The sequence below is a fragment of the Misgurnus anguillicaudatus genome, unplaced genomic scaffold (assembly GCF_027580225.2).
Source record: "Misgurnus anguillicaudatus unplaced genomic scaffold, ASM2758022v2 HiC_scaffold_26, whole genome shotgun sequence".
Classification (NCBI taxonomy): domain Eukaryota; kingdom Metazoa; phylum Chordata; class Actinopteri; order Cypriniformes; family Cobitidae; genus Misgurnus; species Misgurnus anguillicaudatus.
This window is the reverse complement of record NW_027395276.1, coordinates 1,170,681-1,196,682: the sequence shown is the minus strand read 5'-3', so window position 1 is coordinate 1,196,682 and position 26,002 is coordinate 1,170,681. Positions and strand designations below refer to the sequence as shown.

General features: G+C 36.1%; 1 protein-coding gene across 3 annotated transcripts in view; it reads right to left on the bottom strand.

Moving 5' to 3' along the window:
* Positions 1-1,883: 1,883 nt before the first annotated feature.
* Positions 1,884-26,002, bottom strand: part of LOC141362393 (uncharacterized) — a 34,559-nt gene continuing 10,440 nt past the window's right edge. The window contains exons 9-20 of one of the 3 annotated variants that reach the window (XM_073864397.1): positions 24,853-25,009; positions 24,618-24,777; positions 24,374-24,497; positions 18,185-18,219; positions 18,038-18,101; positions 15,741-15,775; positions 15,607-15,670; positions 7,217-7,306; positions 7,109-7,122; positions 6,800-6,833; positions 4,227-4,307; positions 1,884-2,344 (exon numbers count right to left, since the gene is read on the bottom strand). In XM_073864397.1, coding sequence (XP_073720498.1) covers positions 4,235-4,307; positions 6,800-6,833; positions 7,109-7,122; positions 7,217-7,306; positions 15,607-15,670; positions 15,741-15,775; positions 18,038-18,101; positions 18,185-18,219; positions 24,374-24,497; positions 24,618-24,777; positions 24,853-25,009 — 850 coding nt within the window. In that variant the 3' untranslated portion in view covers positions 1,884-2,344; positions 4,227-4,234. The remainder of the gene's footprint in view (positions 2,345-4,226; positions 4,308-6,799; positions 6,834-7,108; positions 7,123-7,216; positions 7,307-15,606; positions 15,671-15,740; positions 15,776-18,037; positions 18,102-18,184; positions 18,220-24,373; positions 24,498-24,617; positions 24,778-24,852; positions 25,010-26,002) is intronic. The other 2 variants (XM_073864396.1, XM_073864398.1) reach the window with 2 other exon arrangements.

Genomic DNA, 26,002 nt, shown 5'->3' with positions numbered 1-26,002 from the left:
AAGTGCACAAGCACTTAAAATGACAGTAAGCTCATTGCTGAGGTCTATAACATTAGATTACCTCCAGTTGCTGTGAAAATTGACTATGTAACGCTTTTTAATCTATTACATTAACTAACTGTTAGGCCAAAAGGTAAGAGATTACACAAACTATTAGATTCACTGTTTAGAGTTACGCGAAACGCAGCGTGTTGAGGACATCTGCAAAAGCTTTTATTACAAGCAATATTAAAGGCAAGTGATTTGCGCGAGTGCCGTGAGCGAATTAGCATAAACGTATTGTTTGGTGATTTGGACGATGATATAGTTATCGTTATAGTTATCGTATAGTTATAGTCAAGAGACGCTTCTAAATGAGTTGAAAAGTCAAGACACGACCCAGTATCAAAATTTCTGTGTCCATCACTGTAGTTCATCCAAAACAAACCAGAAATGAGACTCAGAGTGTTAAATACCGGAATTATCCTTTAAGGCTATTGGGTCTATTTGATATGGTTCCACAATAATCAAGCTCATCTTCTCTTAATACAGACGAGATGAAGCCATTAGGCTACTGCTACCCTCGACTCAAATCTACGTGCGGCTAGGGGCAGGACAGATGTCATGTCAACAAGATGGCCGCGGTTAGCGACTTCCGGTGTTTGCGAATAAGCCCTATTGGACAGAACACACTGCTGGGTTAAAATTAACCCAACTGCTGGGTTATTATTACCCCATGATTGCATAACAACATACCAACCTTGAGTAATTTTTAACCCAGCACGTGTGCGGTCCAATATTTACCCATTATGGGTAAAAAAAACCCAGACGTTTTTAGAGTGACTATAAGTGTTTGTGCAGCATCAGATTTTATTTTCACTGACACACACACACACACACACACACACACACACACACACACACACACACACACACACACACACACACACACACACACACAAATATGCTCTTAAACTCCATATAACTGAATGTACAAGCCAGAAAATAAGCTTTGTTTTTGTCTATCTAAAGGGTTAATGGTGCCACCTGGTAATCAACAATAAAATTACAAATTTTACTTCTTAGCAAAGGAAAAACCACCAAAAATCAAGAATGCATAAAAAAATAAATTGTCATGGCTTTACAATCAAAAAATGTTGTTATAATGAAAGTCAATGGGCAAAAACAGCCACAAACAATAAATTAGGGGGAAAAAAATTAAAGCTGATGCTGCACAAAAACTGGCATCAAAGCCAATGTTTTTACTAATCTTTGACATGCCCAAGACGGGTCCACAATAACCTTTTATAATAAAAATACGTAATTGTGTTTTTCCACCCTAATCAGCGACATCTTTTATGAACTTGGCATTTAAAGGGTTAAAATCCTAGAATTTTTGTATATATATATATATATATATATATGCTACATTTTTACAGCAGTTTAATTTATTAGATGTCTTCATCCTCAACAACAAAAAAAGTAGTGAATTTGAACAATTCACAAGGGTTAAATAATTTAGATTGTGTACCCAACAATGGCGAGGTATACATAAGTGCCAGGCTGGCCCACTCAGATTGATATTTGGCCCACCCAATCTGAAGGGACAAAAACAGTCGGTTTGGACTACAGCCCTCTACTTCCTGCTTGTTACTAGAACAGTTTGTTGACTAAACTCTGCCCACAGGAATACATCAGTCGTCAGCTAAGCTAATGGCAAGCTAAGCTGCCATCCAATCACAACACACTAAACAAGCTACACAATCAGAACTCATTGATGCAGCATGTTAATAATGCTAAGGTTGTGGGTGCGACTCTTAGAGATTATACAAATCTTATTGATAAATATGTACTGTAAGTCGATTTGGATAAAAGTCAAATAGTCGACAATGGTCTGAATATCTGCTGTATACTGATGCATTTATTCCATGCTAACATTCACAAGTTGTATTTTCATTGCTAAACAAACAATTAAACCACCAACTTTCAAAATTTCCCACACAATACAGACAATACAACAAAAAAGCAAAACCAACTCAAAGTTATAGTTTACACAGAGATCATACAGGAACTCATTTTAAGGAACTCTCAATCCTTAAAAATGACCAAGTGCATAGCAATTTACATTTCATTTAGCCTTCTACTTGGCTCCGTCATGTATTCTTCATGGCCTACTCTTTGCTTACAAACCAAACTTGCAGGATTATTGTCATCAAAATGCCAAAGTTAAATGTTTTTTTCTCAGGAGTAGTGCACATAGCTTTATACACAAAGCACTTTTTTAGCTCATTTGACTTCATCCAGTGACTAAAGGCAGTTGAAAGATTTACAGCCTGATCAAGTGAAGAAACTCCATTCAACTGCACTGTGGAGAAAACAAAAAATATCTTGACTCACTAACTTCTAATGACACTCTTATATTTAAAGGGGTCATATTATGAATTTTTTTAAAGGTGTAAAATAAGTCTTTGGTCTCTCCAGAGTAGATATGTGAAGTTTTAGCTCAAAATACCCCAAAGATAATTTATTATACCATGTTATACCTCGGGTCTGTTGAATGCTTTATTCTGATTGGTTGAGAAATGTTCCATATGGGTATGCATTATTTTTCGCTAACTGCACACCTAACTTGTCAAATGTCTTTAAAATAGGCACCAGAGCAATGTTTGTGGTAACCATGGTATAAGAGGAATAATTGACTCCGGTCCTTTGAATTATTTGAAAAATAACCCTGTGGTGTAACGGCACGACGCAAACCTTGGGCGTGCATTATTTTCCTATAATTCAATGGCCGTCATCAATTATTCCTTACTTAAAATTGCCACGTTGGGCCCAAACATTTTTTGGTTGTGTCCTGATGAAATGCAAACACTGATCTCAATGATGGTGGTTTGTTGAAACTGAAACTCAATTGTGCTCTCAATTATTTTTCTCTCTCTCTCTTCACTAAATGTTAGTGCCGTGGAGCAGATTAAGGGGCGGTATTATTGTAATAAGACCCCTTCTGACATCACAAGGGGAGCCAAATTTCAATGACCTTTCCACATGCTTGCAGAGAATGGTTTACCAAAACTAAATTACTGGGTTGATCTTTTTCACATTTTCTAGGTTGATAAAAGCACTGGGGACCCAATTATAGCACTTAAACATGGAACAAGTCAGAGTTCCATGATATGTCTTCCTTTAAAAAAATTAATAAAGGTTACAGATGTGTAACCCTGAACAAAGAAAGTTTTTTGATGCTGCTTTTTATCATTGGATAAAAGGTATATGAGGAGTTCAGATGCAAAACCCTGTAAGTGCATCTGACATGTTTTCTTGTAAATGATTTTATTATCAGTTTAGGTTCAGTCCTTTCACTTTAATGCCAATGAAAAGGTTATTAGTCTATTTTCACAAATCTCACTCTATTTATCAAATTTGACTTTCTTTAGCTGCAAAACCCACTAAGTACGTGCAAAAAAAGACTGCACATACATGCCGTCTGCATGTATGTTTGCACAACGACAATAAAGTATACGTGAAAACAGACGCGACCAATTACGTCGACCAATTACTGACGCGCTGTTAAAAATTTGGCAAGGTGCACGTCAGGCTACTCAGATGCTACAGATAACCTATGGAGTAGACCTTACGCATGACTATAAATTGGACTTACGATTCTAAATCATCAAGCCGTTTAACCAATTCTGCCAACAATACAATATCATTAAATGGCATTACGTCAGGATTATGCCCATTTAAATCGAAACGATTTTAAATTAAAACGACTGGAGTCAATTATTACGCTTATCGGATACCACACAAACACTGCTCTCGTGGTTATTTAAAGACATTAAAAAGTTTAGGTGTCCATTTATCGAAATATAATGCATACAAACGCAATCAAAATAAAGCATTCAACAGCCCCGTGGTACAAATGACATTATATTTACAAATAATTAAACCAAAATACTGTGTTCATGACATTTGAATGTCTTATCTTAAAACAAAAAGTAAACGTGTTTTCCTCAGGGAAGGTCTGTATTCGTTAAAAATTAGCAAATAAAATATTTAAAGTCAATCTTAATCATGTTCTTTACCTTACTTGTGAGTTAAATAGCCATGTAATAATCAGGCAGACAGTTGTTATCGCAAAGTAAGCCCCTCCAGTGTGATACAAGACCCTTTGCTATAACAACCTGCTGTCTATACATTAGTCTTAACTCTTTATATATCAAGTGAGAGTAAAACGGTAGCACACATACCAGACGTCTCACAGAGAGTCAGCATAGAGAGGAGGCGGCGGCAGAAGATCAATGTCTGCAAACTGAAAGTCTTCAACCTCTCTGTCACAACAACAGCAACAATAAACCGTCAATGCAGGATGTTCAGCACTTTCCAGAGGTGTTTATACTCAATACATTAGATAACAAAATTTAAGGACTGTTTCAATTCAAATGTTTAATCACTGTACAAAACAATGCGATGAGGTAAAACGTTCAGATAACACCGAAAGTTGCTTAACCTCCTAAGACCTGGATGTCATCACATCACATTTTGCACCATAATACTTAATTCTGTGGAACCTGTTGTACAAAAATGTGGACAAATACATTGCTTCATGTTCTAAGAAAAATATTTGGTTATTTTGTTTATTGGTTCTTCCTAACCCCAAAATAGCTGGTAGAAATCTGAAAAAAAGGCAAACCAAAACTCAGGTCTTAGGAGGTTAAACGGATAGTTCACCCAAAATATATTTTGTATACATTTCTTTGTTCTGCTAAACACAAAGGAAGATATTTGTAATAAAGCAGGAAACAGAAGCACCATTGACATCACAGTACTACTTTCAAAATCTCTACCCAGTCTCACAAAATGATGTACCGATAGACAGTTTTATCGGACGCACATGCGCTGACGCGACACACGTCTGGATCCGAACTTTACTTCCAGTTTTGTTTTTTTTAATGGTCTGACTAGTGCTTAACTGATCTCTTGAAGAAATGCCTCGTCGAAAATAACAAATGTTTTTGTTCCCTATGTAATCTGTGTGTTGTTTTTTTGCTTGTTATATAAATAAACTACGTTTAAAGAACTTTGTTGTTATTTATTCTTAGCGGAGTTTACCGGAAGTTACGTGCGGACCACGACAGCCGCTTGTTTATGTTGTTACTGCTGAAACAGTCTGTAGTAACGTAATTTTTTTATTCTTTTTCGTGATACTGTCTCAAATGTCCGCGTTTTTTCGTGATAGTATCACGAATTTCTGTTTATGGGTCATTGTGACGTATTGGTTACTCAACTGCTTTTTCCCCATTTTCAAACCATTGTCGCTTCGGTTTAGGGTTGGATTTGATGTTTGCGTTAGGATGTCACTTTAAGTATTGGTTTATATTATTTTTCAGATTTTTAAAATATTTTCTGATTTTTAAACCATTGTTGCCTGGCATTGGGGTTAGAGTTGGGTTTGGGTAAGGATGACATTTTATGTAAATCTAACCCTTAACCGAAGCGACAACGGTTAGAAAATAGGACAAAACGTTGAGTACCCAATATGTGACAATGACACACAAACAGAAATGTGTGACACGATCACAAAACGCAGAAATTCGTGATACGATAACGAAAAAACACGGAAATTCGTGACAGTATCACAAAAAAAGAGAGTACAATAATAACGTGACTATAGGTACGTAATTTCGTGAGACTGGGCTGCAAAGTCAATGGTGCTTAAAAACGTGCTCAAACATCTTTCAAACAAGTTTGTAACAACATGAGCCTGAGTAAATAATGACCCTTTAAGTTAATATATTGTTTTAGTTCTGTATTATTCGGGTCATTCTACAGAAACGTCCACTTTTGATGTGTCAAGATGTCTTAAAATTGATTTCTTTTTCTAACATTTAAACTTAGAACACATTATTAGATTACTCTTTGACTTTAAGTACATGCACACAAAAAATAAAAAATCATTAAGCTGTCATTTATGTGTACTCAAAAACTGCATACACCATTTTTTGTCACTAGGGTAACCTTACTTTTTAGCAATATTAAAGGTGTTATTATAATATTATTATTAAAGCTTAATTCTTAAGGGTAGCAGAATTCAATAAATTTAAAATTTTCATCATGTCACACGTGAGAGATTTTATTTAATGTGAAAGAAAAAAAAACAGTAACACAACAAATCACCAGTCACTGGTGTTACTGATCTTTACTGGTTACCAATAAAGAAAGGTAACACCAGTGACAGTAACACCGGTGACAATTTTTTAAAAAACAGCATTTTATAAAATTACTGCTGCAAAGTATCAAACCACATATTGTCAATTATTGTATACTCACTAAATTAAGTAGTTTAATCCATTTGTATTCTAGTTTTTTTACCATGTTTTTTTTTTATCTCAAAATAAAGCATTTTCCCTCTGTACATGACTGTGAGGACGAGCACTTCTGTGGTGCTTGGAATTCTGATTAATTAAAAAAAATCAAATATCGCTACATTGATGGCTCAAGAAGGTGTAATTGTTCAAATAACATTGTTCCATTTTAAAATATTTTTTTAACCCTAAAGTGTTTCTGTAGAATGACCCATTCAATATAAGCCTGTCACTGGCTAACAGTCCAAAGCAATGCATTTTACCAGAGACAATCTAGTTGGCTAGAAGTAATGGAAAAATAACTCAGAAAATTTAAGTTAGTGCCAAGTAACCCCCTATCGTCATTTGTTTGCAGACGCCACGAAATTACAAACCAGCACAAGGTCCACAAAAAAGTATTTAGACATCAAGTTTTAGTTCAGCCTTGTCATCTGCATTATTTTCTCTCATATACTCACAAGTATGGTGGCTCATCCACAGCCTCAAGAAAACCTATTAAGTGGAAAAGATGACTATTAGGCTTAGAAAAAATGAATACATTCATTCCACAGAATCCAAAAGGGGTTTATAGGGAAATGCCTCTGATATACGTCAAGTAAAACTGAAGAATGAACAGGTGTGATGTCATTACTAACAAAATTTCCAAAAGTAAGTTGTCCTTGGGTTTGTTCCAGTGGTTAAAACATCTCACCAATGCAAACACCTGACTGCCAAAAATAACAACCTAGATGCCACCAAGAAATAATTTTGTTACTAAAGTCACTTACTTGGATCATCGGTGCTGTGAAAAAGCAAACACACAAAATCTTAGGTAACTTAAAAAAAATTCATTCAAATAAAGTTTGGTTAAAAGAAGATTATAAAGTATAGTATACCTCGGTAGACATGCTTCATCTTCTGTAGTGGTTATGAGGTTTTCATGGCCGTTCTGAAAAAACACAGCCAGCTTCTGCAGAGCTTCATGTCTGACATAAGCAAGGATATTTTACATAAACGTCAAATATTTCACTTATTAAAGTCAAATAAGTGTTTTACAATAATTTCCATTACCCTACTGCATGTTGTATACAGGGAGTGCAGAATTATTAGGCAAGTTGTATTTTTGAGGATTACTTTTGTTATTGTACAACTACAGTGCTCTTGGTCAATTCAAAATGTTAACAAACCCTCAAACCTGAACATTTAAGTAGTAAAAGTTAAATTTTGGCTTTATTAAGAGAATATTTCTATGTACATCATTATTAGGCAACTATTAGTGTGCAGAATTATTAGGCAACTAAATGAAAAACAAAGATTTTACCATCTCACTTGTTTTTTTTCCAACTGTTAAAGTGAGAATAATAAACAAACTCTACATTAACAAAAAAAATTAATAAAACAATAAAAAATAAAAAAAATATATAGACTCAGTGACCAATATAGCCACCCTTCTTTTCGATAACAGTCACAAGCCTTCCATTCACGGATTCAGTCAGTTTCTTGATCTGGTCTGAACCAACATTTTGTGCAGACGCAACCACAGCCTCCCAGACACTGTTCAGAGAGGTGTACGGTTTACCTTCACTGTAAATGTCCCGCTTAAGAAGGGATCAAAAGGTCTCAATAGGGTTTAAGTCAGGTGAAGAAGGGGGCCATGGCATTAGTTTTTCATCTCTAAGGCCTTTACTGGCCAGCCATGCAGTGGAGTACTTGTGATGTATGTGATGGAGCGTTGTCTTACAAAATAATCAGTCTTCTTGAAAGATGCAAACTTTTTCCTGTACCACTGCTTGAAGAAAGTGTCTTCTACATTACAAGCAGGCAGGCACAGACAGGTATTATTAAACATGAGCTTGTTGGACCTTTTTGGGTTGAAAATGGAAATAAAAAACAACTCTCAGACCTACTGCCAATTTTTAGAAGACACTTTCTTCAAGCAGTGGTACAGGAAAAAATCTGCATCTTTCAATAAGACTTTTTTATGCAAGACAACGCTTCAGCACATGCATCAAAGTACTCAACTGAGTGGCTGGCCAGTAAAGGCCTTAAAGGTGAAAAACTAATGACATGGCCCCTTCTTCACCTGACTTAAACCCTATTGAGACCTTTTGATCCCTTCTTAAGCAGGACATTTACAGTGAAGGTAAACCGTACACCTCTCTGAACAGTGTCTGGGAGGCTGTGGTTGTGGCTGCACAAAATGTTGGTTCAGACCAGATCAAGAAACTGACCGAATTCGTGAATGGAAGGCTTGTGACTGTTATCGAAAAGAAGGGTGGCTATATTGGTCACTGAGTCTATATATTTTTTTATTTTTTATTGTTTTATTATTATTTTTTGTAAATGTAGAGTTTGTTTATTATTCTCACTTTAACAGTTGAAAAAAAAAACAAGTGAGATGGTAAAATCTTTGTTTTTCATTTAGTTGCCTAATAATTCTGCACACTAATAGTTGCCTAATAATGATGTACATAGAAATATTCTCTTAATAAAGCCAAAATTTAACTTTTACTACTTAAATGTTCAGGTTTGAGGGTTTGTTAACATTTTGAATTGACCAAGAGCACTGTAGTTGTACAATAACAAAAGTAATCCTCAAAAATACAACTTGCCTAATAATTCTGCACTCCCTGTAATAGTCAGGGCTGTCAATCAATTCAAATATAATTCAGATTCTCGTGATTAATCGCACATTTTATCCGTTCTACATTTACCTTAAGTTATTAATACTTAACATGGCTATGGACAAATGTGGATTCTTTATGCAAATGTATGTTTATTACAGTTTTTCTGAATTGCTAAAACACTAAACCCCAATCTCTGAACCAAATTCATAGTGGCCTAAACCCATTTGTCAAATCATGCACTCTTTTTGCAAAACACACATTTCACACTGCAATGCACTTGTTTTATAAATGCTAAACACACGCAGGCAAAAGTTGAACACAACTACAACACCGTTATCATAGAGTAAACACAACAGCTCAAAATTCTACACACTTTTATTTAATAGTTTTTTTACCAATTGTGTGAATTGAAAACAGTCTGAGAGGCAGATGAAGAGTATGAGGAAGAAAAGGACACCAGAGACGATGCAATTGGCAAAATTTGCAGTTGGATTGCTGACTTTTTACAAAATACAAGTGCTGCTTACAGTAATATTGAAAACAATATTCACTATATTCACTGAACTAAACTTGTGATTACAGTAATATAGATTTTTAACAGTATTTGTCAAGTGTGTTGTTATGTACAATAAACATGTATTTTTCTGTAAGCAGATGTCTGAATGTTGTGTTTTCCAATTTTTAAGGTAGTCTCCAATGGATGCTTTGTAGTGTTTTATATTATAGACTTATGTGTGTATGATTTGAAAGCTTAGTTTGATTTTGAGTACAAGTGAAATGGTTTTGAAGGAATTGTTTGATTTTGCTGGAAGGGTCAGGGGTTCTGTAAATTTTGTTTAAAATTGGGATTTGTGTTTAAGGTTTTGAGAAAATGAGTGATGGTTTAAAAAAATGTGTTTTAGCAATTCAGAAAAACTGTATTAGTGAAAGAGTCAGCAAGTTAATTTTGAAAAAAAAAATCTATTTAAAGATCAATAACAAAATCACCACATCCATCGCTTAAAATCACTGGTAAAACTAATAGATTTGGCAAACACAAGTCAAAAGCAATATCAATATATGTTCAACTTTTTTCTTTCTTTTGTTGTTTGATTGATTGACATTGAGACAGATACAGTTTTAAGATTTACTGTAATGCAAAGATTTAATATAATTACATATCAGGTATTTCTCCCCCCACAGTTAACCAAACATTATATCTGTGTGAATTCTTGTCAAAACACATATTTTTTAAACTGTAATTCTGTCTTTGTACGCATATCAGTGTCGCGCACCTGTGTGCATGTTTCAGATGTGCCAGTCAGCGCGAGAAAGAAAATTTTCGAGTCTTGACGCTCTTGATAACTCTTTAAACATTAATCTGGTCCCGAACTTTCTCTCTTGTAATAACTATTTTAACATTAAAGCAACACTAAAGACTTATTGCTCTTTGCTCCCCCTACAGGTTAGAAGCGTAATTATTCATTACCACTGTCGTAAATATTGCAGCATAACTTGCTCTGATTGGATTGTAGGTCTGCCGTAAAGCAAGTTTTTGTAGTTTTCACTCGAACTACAGGACCACTACCCGACGGTTGGAAACTTCTTTAGTGCGGTTTTGGCCAATAGAGGGCTGCAAAGCGAATGTGAAAGTGCCATTCATCCTGTTTTGAGTGGATGAACCACTGAAACGTTTTTGGAAACGTTATTTTAAGGTTAAAAAAACTCTTTGGTATTGCTTTAAGCAAGTCCTACACTTTGTCCAAAGATTTTGGTTTTAAAACATCTTTGCAGTAGATTAAGCATTTAGGATTGTACATCTCTCAGAAAACACACAAATAAAGATCATTTTTAAAGTTTGATGACTATTTACTGTCTAATGCAGCGTTTACACCAACCGCGTTTGAGGTGTCAAAATCGCGTCTACCGTGCCTAGTTTGCCGCTTGAACATTTTGAATGCATTCGGAAAAAGCAAGCATTTGACGCATGTCAGAGGCAAAATCCACTTCTTGTGGGAGGGGCAAGTGCTATGCGGTTGTCTGTTTACAAGATGGCTGATGTTGTTTGTCGATTTATCGAGAGAGTTACCGGTTTGTATTTGGTAACCTTACTATAGGGGGAAAATAAACTGCGCGGGTTGATAAACGTCACGTGACTCAAAAGTGAAATGTGTATTACAACTTACCAGGTTGCTCAATGTCCTCACTGACACTCTTCCAAGCGAGGTCCTTTTTATTCCTGTCTCTATAGAAATAAGAACTTGTGTCGTATAGCTCCGGGTGACTGCTTACGGACAATATCAAGGCTCCTGATTGGTTAATGCGGCGTGAAATTCCACCAAAGTTCAAATTTTTTAACTTGGGCGTTAGCCGCAAATTCACATCAAACGCAAAATGCACAAAAAGAAACAGGCGCTCAATTTGCGGGAACTAGACGCATGAATGAGGCCGAATCGTGTCTTCCGCACCGCGCCAAATGCCTCAATTGCGCCGCGAGACCTCCAATCAACGCGTCTTCACATTGACATCACTCACGCTTCACGCCTCTACTGCGGCTGGTGTAAACGCAGCATAAGGCTGCATCTCAATGTTTCCAACAACGGGCTAGGCCAAGGTTTAAACAGATATTGCGAGTTGCGTTAATCGCATGTTAATAAAATTAGTGTTGTTAAAATGAATTGACATTAATGCGTTTTTAACGCAGTAGATTTGACAACCCTAATAATAGTTTAGATTTTTAGGCGTGGTAGAGGTGCAAACAAGGCTGAGAGATTTTTTTGTATTTTTCAATGTCACATCTGCTGAATACTTGACAGCCTTGATTAAAACGATCCAACTACTAACAGATCTCTAAAAGTCTGTGTAAAGTCGATATTAACCACCCAGCCAAATTTAAATGATAAATAGTTCAAATAAACTATCAAAGCTAAAAAAGGGAAGCTGAAAACACGGCCATTCACGGAAAAGCTGCCATCCAAATTTCTAGGGATGCACCGAATATTTGGCCACTGAAAATTTTTGTCCGAAAATGGCCCAAAAGAGCATTTTCGGTTTTCGGCCGAAAAACATTTATCACCGAAAAACTACGGCCGAAATGCTGTGATGACGCAAACAGAAACCGCGACCTGCACGTGCTTGTCTGAAGCAACATGTATGCGTTGTGGATGTATTTAACCGCAAAAAGGCGCTAAAGTGAGCAGTTGTCTGTACGCACAGAGGCACATGCGGTTGATGTGTCTGGTCCAGACGTGATCATCACAGTATGCCCTTCAAAGATCTGAACTCTTGGTGTGTAAACTTAAGAGAGAGTCGCGCAAATGTGTCTCATACTGTAGTCCAGGGCTATTTAAATCTTACCCTGGAGGGCCGGAGCACTGCATAGTTTACCTCCAACCCTAATCAAACTTACCCACCTGTGATTGTCTAGTGATCATGAAGACCTTGATTAGCTTGCTCAGGTGTGTTTGATCAGGGTTGGAGCTAAACTATGCAGTGCTCCGGCCCTCCAGGGTAAGATTTGAATAGCCCTGCTGTAGTCCATTAACCAGTGTTGGGAGTAACACATTACAAAATATAATATATTACAGTAATATATTAGTTTTTGCTGTAACGCAGTAATATAACGCATTACTAATAAAATTTTGGTAATATTTTACTCGTTACAGTCTTAGTAACGAGCGCGTTACAACAATGCATTTCAAAATTAGACTGTGTTATTTTAATTTTTTTATTTTTGACCAATGCGCGCGACCAGCATCCACACAAAAAAGCTGCGTGTAATAGTTATGGCTGCGTCCCAAACCGCATACTTCTATACTATATAGTGGGCGAAAAGCACTACTTCTCGTACTCTTTGCCTACTATATAGTATGGAAGTAGGCGGTTTGAGACGCAGCGCATGTCTGTTTCCACGTGCTGTATGCAACATGTTAATTTTTACTTTAACTTTGTATTTGAAATGCGATTTGGACGCGGTGCGCGTCAAATATAGACATGTAGAAGTCCGCGGCCGTAAGCATTGACTAAAGTGGTCGCAATCAGGTCCGGTAGCGCTGCACACGCATAATTTTGCGAATAAGAGCACTAAGTAAAAGCAACAGAAAGTTTCTATCGGTCTCCTGTGCTGCTTGAACCTCAGAAGTAAAGAGACTTTTACAAATGTTGCCAGTAAAATCCATATCACACCAGCAATGACAAGGTAAGCTTTGCTATGATTACAGTGCTAGGCTATTCCTATGCTATCTACAGTTTTATTACAAACAGCAACCTAAACTACAACATAACATTAGTGAAGACTTAAACATGGTTATCTAAATATAATTTAGTACATTTAAACATCACTGTTTAAAGTTTTACCAGCCTTTGTATGGGAGCCTATATTCATTGTTTGGCAAAAAGCAGTGTTCCTCTGTTTGTCTGTGTTTTTATTAAGCAATTATATGTTAGCCTACATGTAATCCTTATATTGTACTGAAATGAGCTGTATTCCTTGAGGCCTGATCCTCCAATAGCACTTTTTGATAAGTTGTGTCAACCCAGTGCATGCCAGGTTTGTGCTGTGAATCTGAATTAAAAGTGATCACTTAAGAATAGAAATGAAAAGAGGTTGCGTGTCTTGCCATGTTATTAGGCTATAGGTTGCATTATAGTGGGCTCTATTGTGTTTGGTATGTGTACCATAATTTACCAGACTTTTACCAGATCATTTGTCTATGTTTTTGATTCTGACAGTGATTGTTACTGTATTTTGCCATAAATCTTCACTTTGCCTATTCAAAGCTCGAGGGCCAACACATAACTTCTAGATTTATAAGCAGCAACAAACTACATTTTAACATTTTATAATGACTAGTCATACTTCTGTTATTTTGATGAAAGTAACTCAAAAGTAATGCAAAAGTAGTGTAACTCATTACAGTTCAGAGACAGTAATATTGTAATGTAACTAATTACTTTCAAATGACAGTAATTTGTAATATATAATGTATTACACTTTGGAAGTAACTTGCCCAACACTGCCATTAACATACATTGGCCGAATAAAGCAATGAAAAACAATGTAACGTTTTTATGCTGCGCTGTTTGGGATTCGCCCTCGGTCTCTGTGCGCGCGTTTAAGTGCCCTCAATAGTGCACACACAAGTGAGACACAAACAAGCAATCGTTAATGTGTCATTAATGTAAATCAAACAACCCAAGACAAAGAGAAAATCACTTCTGTAGCTCTAAAAATAATAATATATTTAATTTATACAAAGAAAGTCTTATTTGATTTCTGTACCTAATGCTAATGTTAGGCCTTATAAAAAAAAAACAAAGTTGCACATTAATAAGTGTTTGCAATTTCTTTTTTGTTATTAGATTTTCCCCACCCCCTTTTTGCTGATCTGAAAAATAATCCGATCCGTGCCTCAAAAACTGTAATGTGATCTGAACCGTGAGTTTTGTGATCCGTCACACACCACTAGTAAAGTTAGTACACAGTAATAGCCATAAATGCTTTTGTACTAATAATTGGCATAATAATTTATTTCAGCGTTTCGGTTTTTCGGCTTTGGTTTCCTCTTTTTCGGTTTTCGGCCAAGAATTTTCATTTCGGTGCATTCCTACAAATTTGTAATACAGCTACAACCTGAATAGATGCTCGAGATTGTGTTAGGGGCGGGGCCATGCGCAGTGGCTCCAATGCATCATCGAGCTACCATTTTAGCCCCGCCCGAACAACCCTGAAGACAGAAATATGGAAAAACTGTTTACCGTAAAACTTCAAATAATAGCCGAGTCCCAAATAGACGCCTGTCTCTTTTAGACGCCTGGTGTGACGACAGGTTTGGGTAAATAAACGCCTGTCTCAAATAAAGGCCTGGTCTGTTTTTTAGTTTCGGGTTGTATTTAATCTTCTAAAACCCGTCAGATAGTCTGTTTAAGACAGTTCTATGGTGCAGATTGAACACGCTAAAGTTTTTTTGCTTACCGGTAGATGTCACGTGACAGACGCAGTCGTTCCTTTACTCATCACTATGACAACACAACAAGCTTCGTCGCCAGGATTGAGGTGACTAGCGAAGTGGCAATCGGGAGAGTGGGGACTTTTCCCCGTGGGCCGGTAGTGTTTTGGGGCCGCTGATAATAGCCGGGCTTTCAGTCTTTTGTCATGCATGCACTCCCGCCACACATTGTATTTCTCACGAGGAAACAGTATTTATCATATTTAATATGCTGCAGCGCCTAAAATGTATCTGGCCGCACTGCTCTCTCTCTCTATCAAGCCCGTCTTCCCTAGAGTTCTAGTCGAGCGAGCAAATACAAAAAAAGAAAGAGGCTACACAATAGCCAATCAGAAAATAGCACTGTTGTATCTGGGTAAGATTTCACGCAACAACCAATAAAAAAACATATCCTTGTTTGCTTTATTTATACTGTCAATAATTTAAGACTGTTGTTATTACACGAACTAAATTAAATTAAAAGCCTGTCTCTTATAGACGCCTGTCTCTTTTAGACGCCTGGTGTGATGATAGGTTTGGGAAAATAAAAGCCCGGGCTATTATTTGAAGTTTTACGGTAATCGTGTAACTTCACAATGCGTTTTAGCAATGCATTTATAATGTGTTTAGAAACAATACTGTGAAATTACTTGACATAAACAGTCGTGTTTGCTGTGTCTGACAGTAACTCACTGTGGGTGGATGTCCTCCATGCTGCCATCGCTCACGGTATGATGAGTAGAAAAGTTACTGTAAACTGAAAAGTGATAAAATGTATAAAATGCCTGAAAAGTGCTCAATTCTGAGAAACTAACACCTGTACTTACACACGTCAGGCATAGAAACAGCTCTGTTCTGACTCCTGGATAATGAGAAATATAAAAATAAAAATATAACAACAGGTAACCAAACATAATAAAACACATCCTTAACCCCATAACACATCCAGTCGATGGTGTTATCCAGTGACAGCACTACAGCAAACTACAAGGTTTAGCAGAAGCTACAATTAATATTTAAAAGTAATTATTTCATGAGTATATCTTTCAAAAACTGAAGTTCTTTATAAGAAATAAACACAATTAAGTGTCTGAAAATGCATTTGTAATGCATCATGTTACACTGTTTATACAGGCGCTGCAGCTCCCCCTTGTGTTTTGTAAAGAGATATGCAATCATTGCAGTGATCTGAAATCCTTGCAATGAGGTCAAACGATTGCAATAAGACAATTATTTAATAATTGTGACAGCCCTACCTTGTACCAAAAAACAACCCTGAGAGGCTCTTCAATCTAGACTTAAATTTGACCCTGGACCACAAAACCTTAAGTTTCAAGTAGCATGGGTATATTTCTAGCAAAAGCCAAAAATACATTGTATGGGTCAAAATTATAGATTATTCTTTTATGCCAAAAATCATTAGGATATTTTGCAAGGGATATTTTGTAAATTTTCTACAGTGAACATATCAAAAATGTATTTATCATTAGTAATGTGTGTTGTTAAGGACTTGGACAACTTTAAGGGTGATTTTATCAATCTTGTGATTTTTTTGTACCCTCAGATTCCAGATATGCTAACAAACCATACATCACTGGAAAACTTATTTATTCAACTTTCAGATCATTTAAAGAAAAATTACCCTTAGGACTGTTTTGTTTTTTGGTCCAGGGTCACATACATACAGTATCACAAAATGATTACAGATGATTACCTGCAACAGGATATGACGTGATACTCTAGAGTTTCTAATTTTAAGTGATTAATAACACTTTATTCTACGTGGCATTGATTCAACAAGGTGCTGAAAGCATTCTTTAGAAATGTTGGCCCATATTGATAGGATACCATCTTGCAGTTGATGGAGATTTGTGGGATGCACATCCAGGGCACGAAGCTCCCGTTCCACCACATCCCAAAGATGCTCTATTGGGTTGAGATCTGGTGACTGTGGGGGCCATTTTAGTACAGTGAACTCATTGTCATGTTCAAGAAACCAATTTGAAATGGTTCATGCTTTGTGACATGGTGCATTATCCTGCTGGAAGTAGCCATCAGAGGATGAGTACATGGTGGTCATAAAGGCATGGACATGGTCAGAAACAATGCTCAGGTAGGCCGTGGCATTTTAACAATGCCCAATTGGCACTAAGGGGCCTAAAGTGTGCCAAGAAAACATCCCCCACACCATTACACCACAACCACCAGCCTGCACAGTGGTAACAAGGCATGATGGATCCATGTTCGTATTCTGTTTACACCAAATTCTGACTCTACTATCTGAATGTCTCAACAGAAATCGAGACTCATCAGACCAGGCAACATTTTTCCAGTCTTCAACTGTCCAATTTTGGTGAGCTTGTGCAAACAGTAGCCTCTTTTTCCTATTTGGTCTTCTGCTGTTGTAGCCCATCTGCCTCAAGGTTGTGTGTGTTGTGGCTTCACAAATGCTTTGCTGCATACCTCGGTTGTTATTTTAGTCAAAGTTGCTCTTCTATTAGCTTGAATCAGTCGGCCCATTCTCCTCTGACCTCTAGCATCAACAAGGCATTTTCGCCCACAGGACTGCCGCATACTGGATGTTTATCACTTTTCACACCATTCTTTGTAAAAGAAATGGTTGTGCATGAAAATCCCAGTAACTGCGTAGATTGTGAAATACTCAGACCGGCTCGTCTGGCACCAACAACCATGCCACGCTCAAAATTGCTTAAATCACCTTTTTTTTCCCCATTCTGACATTCAGTTTGTAGTTAAGGAGACTGTCTTGACCAGGACCACACCCCTAAATGCATTGAAGCAACTGCCATGTGATTGGTTGAATAGATAATTGCATTGATGAAAAATTGAACAGGTGTTCCTAATAATCCTTTAGGTGAGTGTATTTTCTTATCCTTTTTTGCTAGCTGGGAAGAGTCTCTAAGATGTTCATCTATTGGTCAAACATGTCTTCATACAGTTATACAAACTCACAGATCAGAGTCTCCATTAACTTCACGTTTTATTACCAAATAACACTTTAAATGATTTATAAAAGGCTTTAAAAAGTACATTTAGTCATACTGTCCTTCATGCAGTTAAATCCAGTCAAACCCTTGTAAACAGAATCCAATGCAATACTCACAAATTTTCAGCAGATGGCGACAGTGTTTCTTCATCACAGGTCCATTCTTCACTGTCATCAGTGACTGAGAGCAACATTAAATACACAACACTTTATTGATAATACACTGAAACACAACAGAAAATAACACAAACTAGAGGAACTTACAGCTGCTTGTGAGCACTGGATTGTGTTGAGAAGACCTATAAAAGTCAAACATTTTAAAGAGGTCAATTAGCGTGTCATTGCAGTATAAATGAGGGTCAGATATCTTAACACACACAAGTGTAAACACTGTCACAAGATGAACTTTGGTATGGATTTTTTTTGTATCCATAGTGCAGGAGTGCAACTGTAGAATTGTTATTGTAATATTGCTTTTGTCCAACAGCTCTATAAACAAGACTGAAGTACAGAAAGTACAGACACTAAGTTTAAATATAAAGTACAGGCAGTAAGTTAAATATTTTCACCTTCAACCAAAATTGAAGCCAAAACATCAAACTATGCGTGTCAACAAGCATCGCTTTTATGCTAAATTTCAACAACTATGATTCCTGCAACATTTCTACTACACATTTGTACTCTGGACAAGGAGAGAGACTCAAACAGAAAAACATCCCAGCGCTTTTATACTAAACATCAATACTCATTCAACATCATTCGTCCAATCAGAGGACTAGAAAAATAAACTGATGTTTATGTTTATAGGCCACATGTTATGCTCATTTATTTCATCGGACGCACGTGTGGTGACGCAATTGGTTTGAACTTTACTTCCGGTTTCAGTTTTTTTTAATGGTCTGACTAGCTGCTAAACTGAACTCTTGAACAAATAACTCAAAAATAACAAATGTTTTGGTTTCCTATGTAATCTATGTGTTGTTTATTTTGCTTGTTATATAAATAAACTACTTTAAAACGACTTTGTTGATATTTATTCTTAGCTGAGTTTACCGAAAGTTACGCGTTTTCCACGAAAGCCGCTTGTTTATGTTGTTACTGCTGAAACCGTCTATAAGACTCAGGTGTGCCCACAATGTGTCTGAAGTTTTAGAGCGTTTATAGATCTAATTTCTGTGAATATAGTCTGGGACAATAGTATCTTTAGTTGAATTAGTGCTACAATGTGCTAGCAAATGCATTTAGAAAAGTCAGTCAGTGGCTGTGGGCGGGCTTTGTTTGTGTGACATCACATTAACAAGAGAATCAAAACAGCATGGCTAATGAGACCGCACACATTTATGTCCAAAAAATTTGTAAAAGTGGATTTTGCATATGTTCTTTAAATATACTGCTTTTTAATATTAGCAAACTAAACATAACCATATTGCATTTAACTCATTCCCCGACAGCCATTTTTTATTTTCTTCTAAAAGTATATAAACTAGGGCTGTCAATAGATTAAAATATTTAATCGCGATTAATCGCATGATTTCATGACTTAACTCGTGATTAATCGCAAATTAATCGCACATTTTTATCTGTTCTAAATTTACCTAAATGTAACACTTTTTAAGTTTTTAATGCTCTAATCAGCATGGATTTGGATAATATATATGCTATATGCAAATGTATGTCTACAACAGCCTGTTTACATTTTCAACAGAACCATCAGCCATAGTTTTATAAATGTTTTTGCCTTTAGAAGACCTTGTTCTTTCTCCATTTCTGTTTGCTGCTGCATCATTTGTGACCTGTGCTAGCAAATTGAATTGGGATGAGCAAATTTTCCAAAAATGTGTCATTTATATTTTAACATTCTCTATTAAAAACATCAAAACAATTGGAACAATTGTTGGAATCTGACAAAACATGACAGAACTATACCTGTTAATGCAGAGCAAAAACAATATCAATATACATATATGTTTTTCTTTTCTTGTTTAATTTTGACATTGAGACAGACCACTTTAAGACTGTAGGATAATGCAAGGGTTTAATATAATGACACAACACATACTTTTCCTTAACAGTTAACCAAACATTCACTTCAGATATAACAGATTATAGGTCATACCTGCGTGAATTCTTGTCAAAACAGATATTTTTAAACCTGTAATTTTGTGTTAGATGTCTATATATATCGAGCCCAGTCTCCTGAAGATGCGTTTAAATAGCACGAAGTGTCACGCACTCGCGCGTTTGTGTGCATGCGCTTCAGACGTCTGCGTCAGACATCGCTTTTGAGCCTTGTCCCTCTTAATAACTCTTTTAACATCAATCAGATCCCGAACTTTATCTCTCTTAATAATTATTTTAACATCAAGAAAGTCCTGCAGTCTATTTTCTATCATTTCTGAATGCTTTTTAAAATGAAACTAAAAAGTGAAAGACGACGCATCTTTGCTTTATGGATTTGGGACGGTACACCTCACAGAAAACGCGCAGATAAAGAAAACTGCACGTGCAGAAAACATGCATTTGAGATGTTAAAGAGCATTGGATTCGCTAGACGAGAGCTTAATGTTCTTATTTTTATGAAAAGCTCCGACTCATCTAGACAGCGCCGGTCACTTGCTGCGTCTCAATTCATCCAGCTGTGGGTCAAACAGAAATTGTGTGTTGCGTTAATCGCGCGTTAATAAAATGAGTGCCGTTAAAAGGAATTTGCGTTAACGCGTTATTAACGCGTTTATTTTGACAGCCCTAATATAAACATATATTAAATTAAAGAACAGACCCTCTGCTTTCTAACAAACAAACAGGGGAAAAAAACGTTTTATACTACCTACATTTTTTTCTACTCTTATAAACTAAATATGGGTATTTTTCCCTTTAACTTTTTAGCAAAATGCGGAAATAATTGCATTTTTGTGACTTTTTGAATTTTGTTAGAGATCAGATTCTAAAATTAGTAAATAATGTTTTGGCTCAGTTTAAATTGGGTAAGTGCGATAATCTAGTCAGTGGATAATTGTGGTATTGCAGATTAACATAAAAATTCTTCAGAAACACGTTTTTTTTAATGCAAATGTTTCCTCTTAATTGACGAGATAACTTGGGTAAAGAGTTAATATAACAAACACAAACGGGGTGGTGGTGGTGATTAGGGATGGGCATTCGATTAAGTTTTCTTTGTCGATCGTCGGGAGAATTAACGATCGACTATCGATTAATCATTAATATTTTTATAATAAAATTTGTTATTTAACTTTTATACTTAAAAAATGCAATGAATACAAATATACAGCGTGTTTTTCCTCGATGAGACCTTTATTACAAGATCAACTTGTGGCAGACAGTTAAACTATGTTTTAAACATATATGTGCGTGCATGTGCAGCGCTCTAAAGCAGCGGAACCTGCAGCTGCGAGCCAGCGTTCTTAAACAGAGACCTCATTATTAGTTCCAAAATAAAAAAAACAGATTTATGTTTAACATTAAATTAAACAAAAAACATAATACATAGATCTGAAAGGTTTTGTCAAAATGTAACTCAAAATTATTCAAGCCAGAAGAAAGTGCAAGATATTAGCCTTCCTAACATTAGGCTATAACAAATTAGGCTACTTAAAGCCTCGTGAAAAATAACTAACTTTAGTAACTCGCATAAAACTTCTGCACCAGTCTATTGAATTTTTTTTTGAGAAATAAAAGTATGTTTTGGGGTCAGACGCGACCGCAACCCATGGTGACCGTCAGTCCAGCCTCCGCCGAAAACAGCCGCTCCGAGGAGACTGACCGGGATGCACAGGTACTTCAGCGCTAACTTGGCTTATTCCGCATACAGAGTATGTGTGAAACAGCGTGCATTTTGTGAGCCTCATTTACCATTGTATAATTATACTAACATAGTCTTTTAGTTTTTATTTGTTGTAAAACAACAGTAAACACAAATTTACTATGGTCTCCAACTCCACAATATACCATAACCATGGTATTTGTAGTAAAATTGCGGAAATACAAATCGTTTTTAATCTGCAAAAAAAAAAACATTTTCACAATGATAAAATCATGCCTAATTTTCCTAAGATAGTAATTACAAAATTATATATGTTTGAAAGACGGAGATGCGCACCTGTCAATCTATTACATAACAGAGCGAGGCCAGAGACAAACGTGCTCATAAACGGGAGTAATATGAAATAATGTGTGCATCTTTGAATAACTGTAAGTATACATTTCTTTTAAATATATTTTTGTCATATAAAGTTTTGAGACATGGCCTAATAATGCTTTTTTCACTTTTATTGCTCATTTAGACTTATTGTGCGGGTAACAACGTTTTTGACGCATTTACCTCAGAGATTATTTTAGCAATATTGCTTTTTTTCCGGTAATAATACAATTTATATTTCAATCCTGTTTCATTGTCTGTTTATTCATTTCATTATGCTGTTATGTTAATGTGATGATATTTATTTGCCATATGAAACGTGCCGTTATATGAATACTTTTGTATAATATTCAAATTATATGCGGAATAATGTGTGCATCTTTGAATAACTGTAGGAATACAGTTGCTTATTTTTGTCAAAGTTTTGAGAAATAATAACATTGTGAGGATTTATTTCCATATGAGACGCTTTTTGTCGTTGAATACTCTCGTTTATTATTTGGAAATCATATACATACATAGTAGGAAATATATAATGTGGAAGGGTAGACTTACAAAGTTACTCTGCTTATTTTTATTTATGATATATGTGGAGAAAACCATTGCAAAACTGCTGATTTGATCCATTCAGATCCTGACCACCAGGCTAGAGATTTTAAACATCCTTAATCCACACTTACTAGTCTGTCAAATAATATCTAAAATATATTGTTTTGTAAAAAATGATGCTTTGTTCTATTGTTTATGCGGAAAAGTGTTCACAGAAAGTGTCAATCACATGAACGTTTCATATGCAGAATAAGCGGTCAGCAGCGCACTGCAACGGGTGCTTGACGGATTCGCCGCACACATACGCAAACGCACTGCATACGGAGTATTTGTGAAACAGGAGTTAGATTAAAAAAAATGCATTAGATTAATTGATAACAAATTACGAAATCGACGAAATTCTTAACAATCAATTATCGATCGTCGATTAATTATGCCCATCCCTAGTGGTGATACTGCAATTAGAGCTGCACGATTCTGTATAAAATGAGAATCACGATTCTTTTGCCTAAAATTAAAATCATGATTCTCTCACGATTCTCAAGAACTTTGTTAATTTTAAAGATGTACAACCCCTGAACATTAGTTTAACATTAGTTTTTACAGGTGCAAAGAATTATGCTTCTGAAAGTTTCAGATAAGTGTACATAATCTTTAAATTCAGTTAATGTTAATTGTAGAGTTGTTATGTATTCATTTTATTTAAAGAAAAAAAATTAAAATATACATTTTAAGTAGACATGGATTAACATTACTTTATGGTAATGAGCTATGATGCGGTTCGGCGCCAACCAATCGCAAGGCGGAAACGTTAGGCGCCAACCAATCGGAAGGTGGAAACCTCCGCTTGAGAGATTTCCAGAGAATCCTTTCAAGCGTTTTTTTGATGCTCTCGCTGGCAGCGTGAATGTCCATCGGGTGAATAAATCTACATGCACGCTTAATCTTTATGCCCACTACACATATACAAGAAAACATAATATAAGCAAGCAGTCAAGTGCAAAGACAGCAAGTGTGGTTATTTGGACGGACGCAGCCAATGTTTCCCTTTTGGAAGGGATAAGATACTAAAACAACGTCAAGGTTCTTGTCGGACGTACCTGCGCATTGCTCTGCCTCAATCATTCTCTTTAGTTTGTGTTTCTTTCTGTCTAACTTCTCGGTGAAAGCATCCGCTGTACCAGTGGAGCGAACACGAGCACATCTGGCTTGCCCAATAATAAAGAAATCGCGGCCGCTGTGATTGCGTGTTGTTGAGAGAACTGAGGAAACTGCGTCTTTCCTCCTTAAAAATATAATTACCTGAATCGTCGAAATGCTGAATTAAGATCGTTTGGGGGGTCGAATCGAGATCACGATCTTTTAAAGCAACACTATGTAGTTTTCATGTAAAATGACTTACAGCTCCCCATGTGGTTGAAAAGCGCAACAGTGCCTGGTATCAGACACTCTTCTGCAGGCAGGGGGAGGGGCGGGGCTGTGTGCTCTACCCTCCACCGCCACTTTCAGAGTGTGCTTGTAGCAGCTAGGAGGCTGCTCAAGTTGCAGCAACAGTACAATTTGTCCAGTTAAAAGTTGTTCTATCACTGAAATAATTTTAGAGACATTATTTAAAGGTAAAAAAAACTACATAGTGTTGCTTTAACGATTAATCGTGCAGCTCTAACTGCAATTACAAAGAAATGTGACACTTCCTGTGTTGCATTTTAAGTGTAAATGGTTGGAGTGATATGGATGAATTTGTCTACCTGCTGCTGAAGCTGATGTTATCGCCATCTGTTTGCCCTCGCCCAGCAGCCTGTGATGCCCTTTTCCCGAGCTCCAACATCTCTTTAATGTTTAACTCCACATTCATCACTGATATGTAGCCATCTTAAAAAAGACAAGATATGTATAATTAGGTGAAATAATGCATTTGCATAGTTGACTATGATATTGAGACACCAGCCGTTCATCACTCATTCCCACAAATGATTTTCAAGCATCTCTCACATTTGTTGTTGGCGTCTCTGGCCAGCCATTTGCCTTTGGGGCAGTTGATGGTTCGGATGATGCTGATGACGTCTCCGCTCTTGACTGGCAGGTCGTGTTTGCGCAGTTTGCTGGCCACGAGAACTTTGGCCTGATACATGGGCTCCTCCTGTCCAGTGATCTATGGAGACACACGAGAAGCACCTCAGGACTCAAGCAGTGCGTACATGTACAGATGTAGGTGGTATTGACTAACTTTAAATTTCTTGTGCATCTCATTCCTCTTCTTCTCCTTCTCTTTCTGTTCTTTCTTCTCCCTTTCCAGACGCTGCTTCTCTTTCTTCTTCTGCTCCTTTTCATCGTGGTGTTCAGGGCTTGGTTGGTCCTTTCTGCGTAAGTCGAAGGAAACTGTACTGTAAGTGTTTTGTATGTTTACTGTAAGATTATTGTGCAGAATATAATAAGACATTTTATAATGGGAAGACTTGAAAACAAAAACATGTATGTCACATTACACTCAAAGTACACTGCAAAAATGACTTTCTTAGTATTTTTGTCTTGTTTTCAGTAGAAATATCTAAAAGTCCTTACATCAAGATGTTTTTTCCTGATGAGCAAAATGCCATAAGAAAATATGTCTAGTTTTTAGACAAAAATATACAATTTAAGTGAATTTGTGCTTAAAACAAGCAAATATGTCTGCCAATGGGGTAAGAAAATTTAGCTTGAATTAAGTGTTTCGGAAAAAAAGGAAACTTATTTCAAGATTTTTTTCTCACCCCATTGGCAGATATTTTTTCAATTCACATAAATTGTATGTTTTTTGTCTAAAAACTAGACTTCCTTAGGTCATTTTGCCCATACTGAAAAGAAGACAAAAATGCTAAGTACACTGCAAAAAATGATTTTCAAAAAACATTCTTAGTATTTTTTGTATTGTTTTCAGTAAAAATATCTAAAAATTCTTAAATTAAGATGCTCTTTCCTAATGAGCAAAACGACCCAAGAAAATAAGTCTAGTTTTTAGACCAAAAGTATCAAATTTAAGTGATTTTGTTCAAAAAAATCTGCCAATGGGGTAAGCAAAAAAATCTTGAAAAATTTTCTTAAACACTAAATTCAAGAAAAATTCAAGAAAAATTTGCTTACCCCATTGGCAGATTTTTTTTTGCTTGTTTTGTGCACAAAATCACTTAAATTTGATATTTTTGGTCTAAAAACTAGACTTAAATTAAGATGTTTTTCTTGATGAGCAAAACGACCCAAGAAATTAAGAAAATGTAGTATTTTTGTCTTGTTTTCAATAAAAATATCTAAGAATTTTTTTCTTAAAAATCAGTTTTTGCAGTGTATTATTACGTACGTTTACATTTTAACATATTTTACACTTAATAAAATTAAAGGAG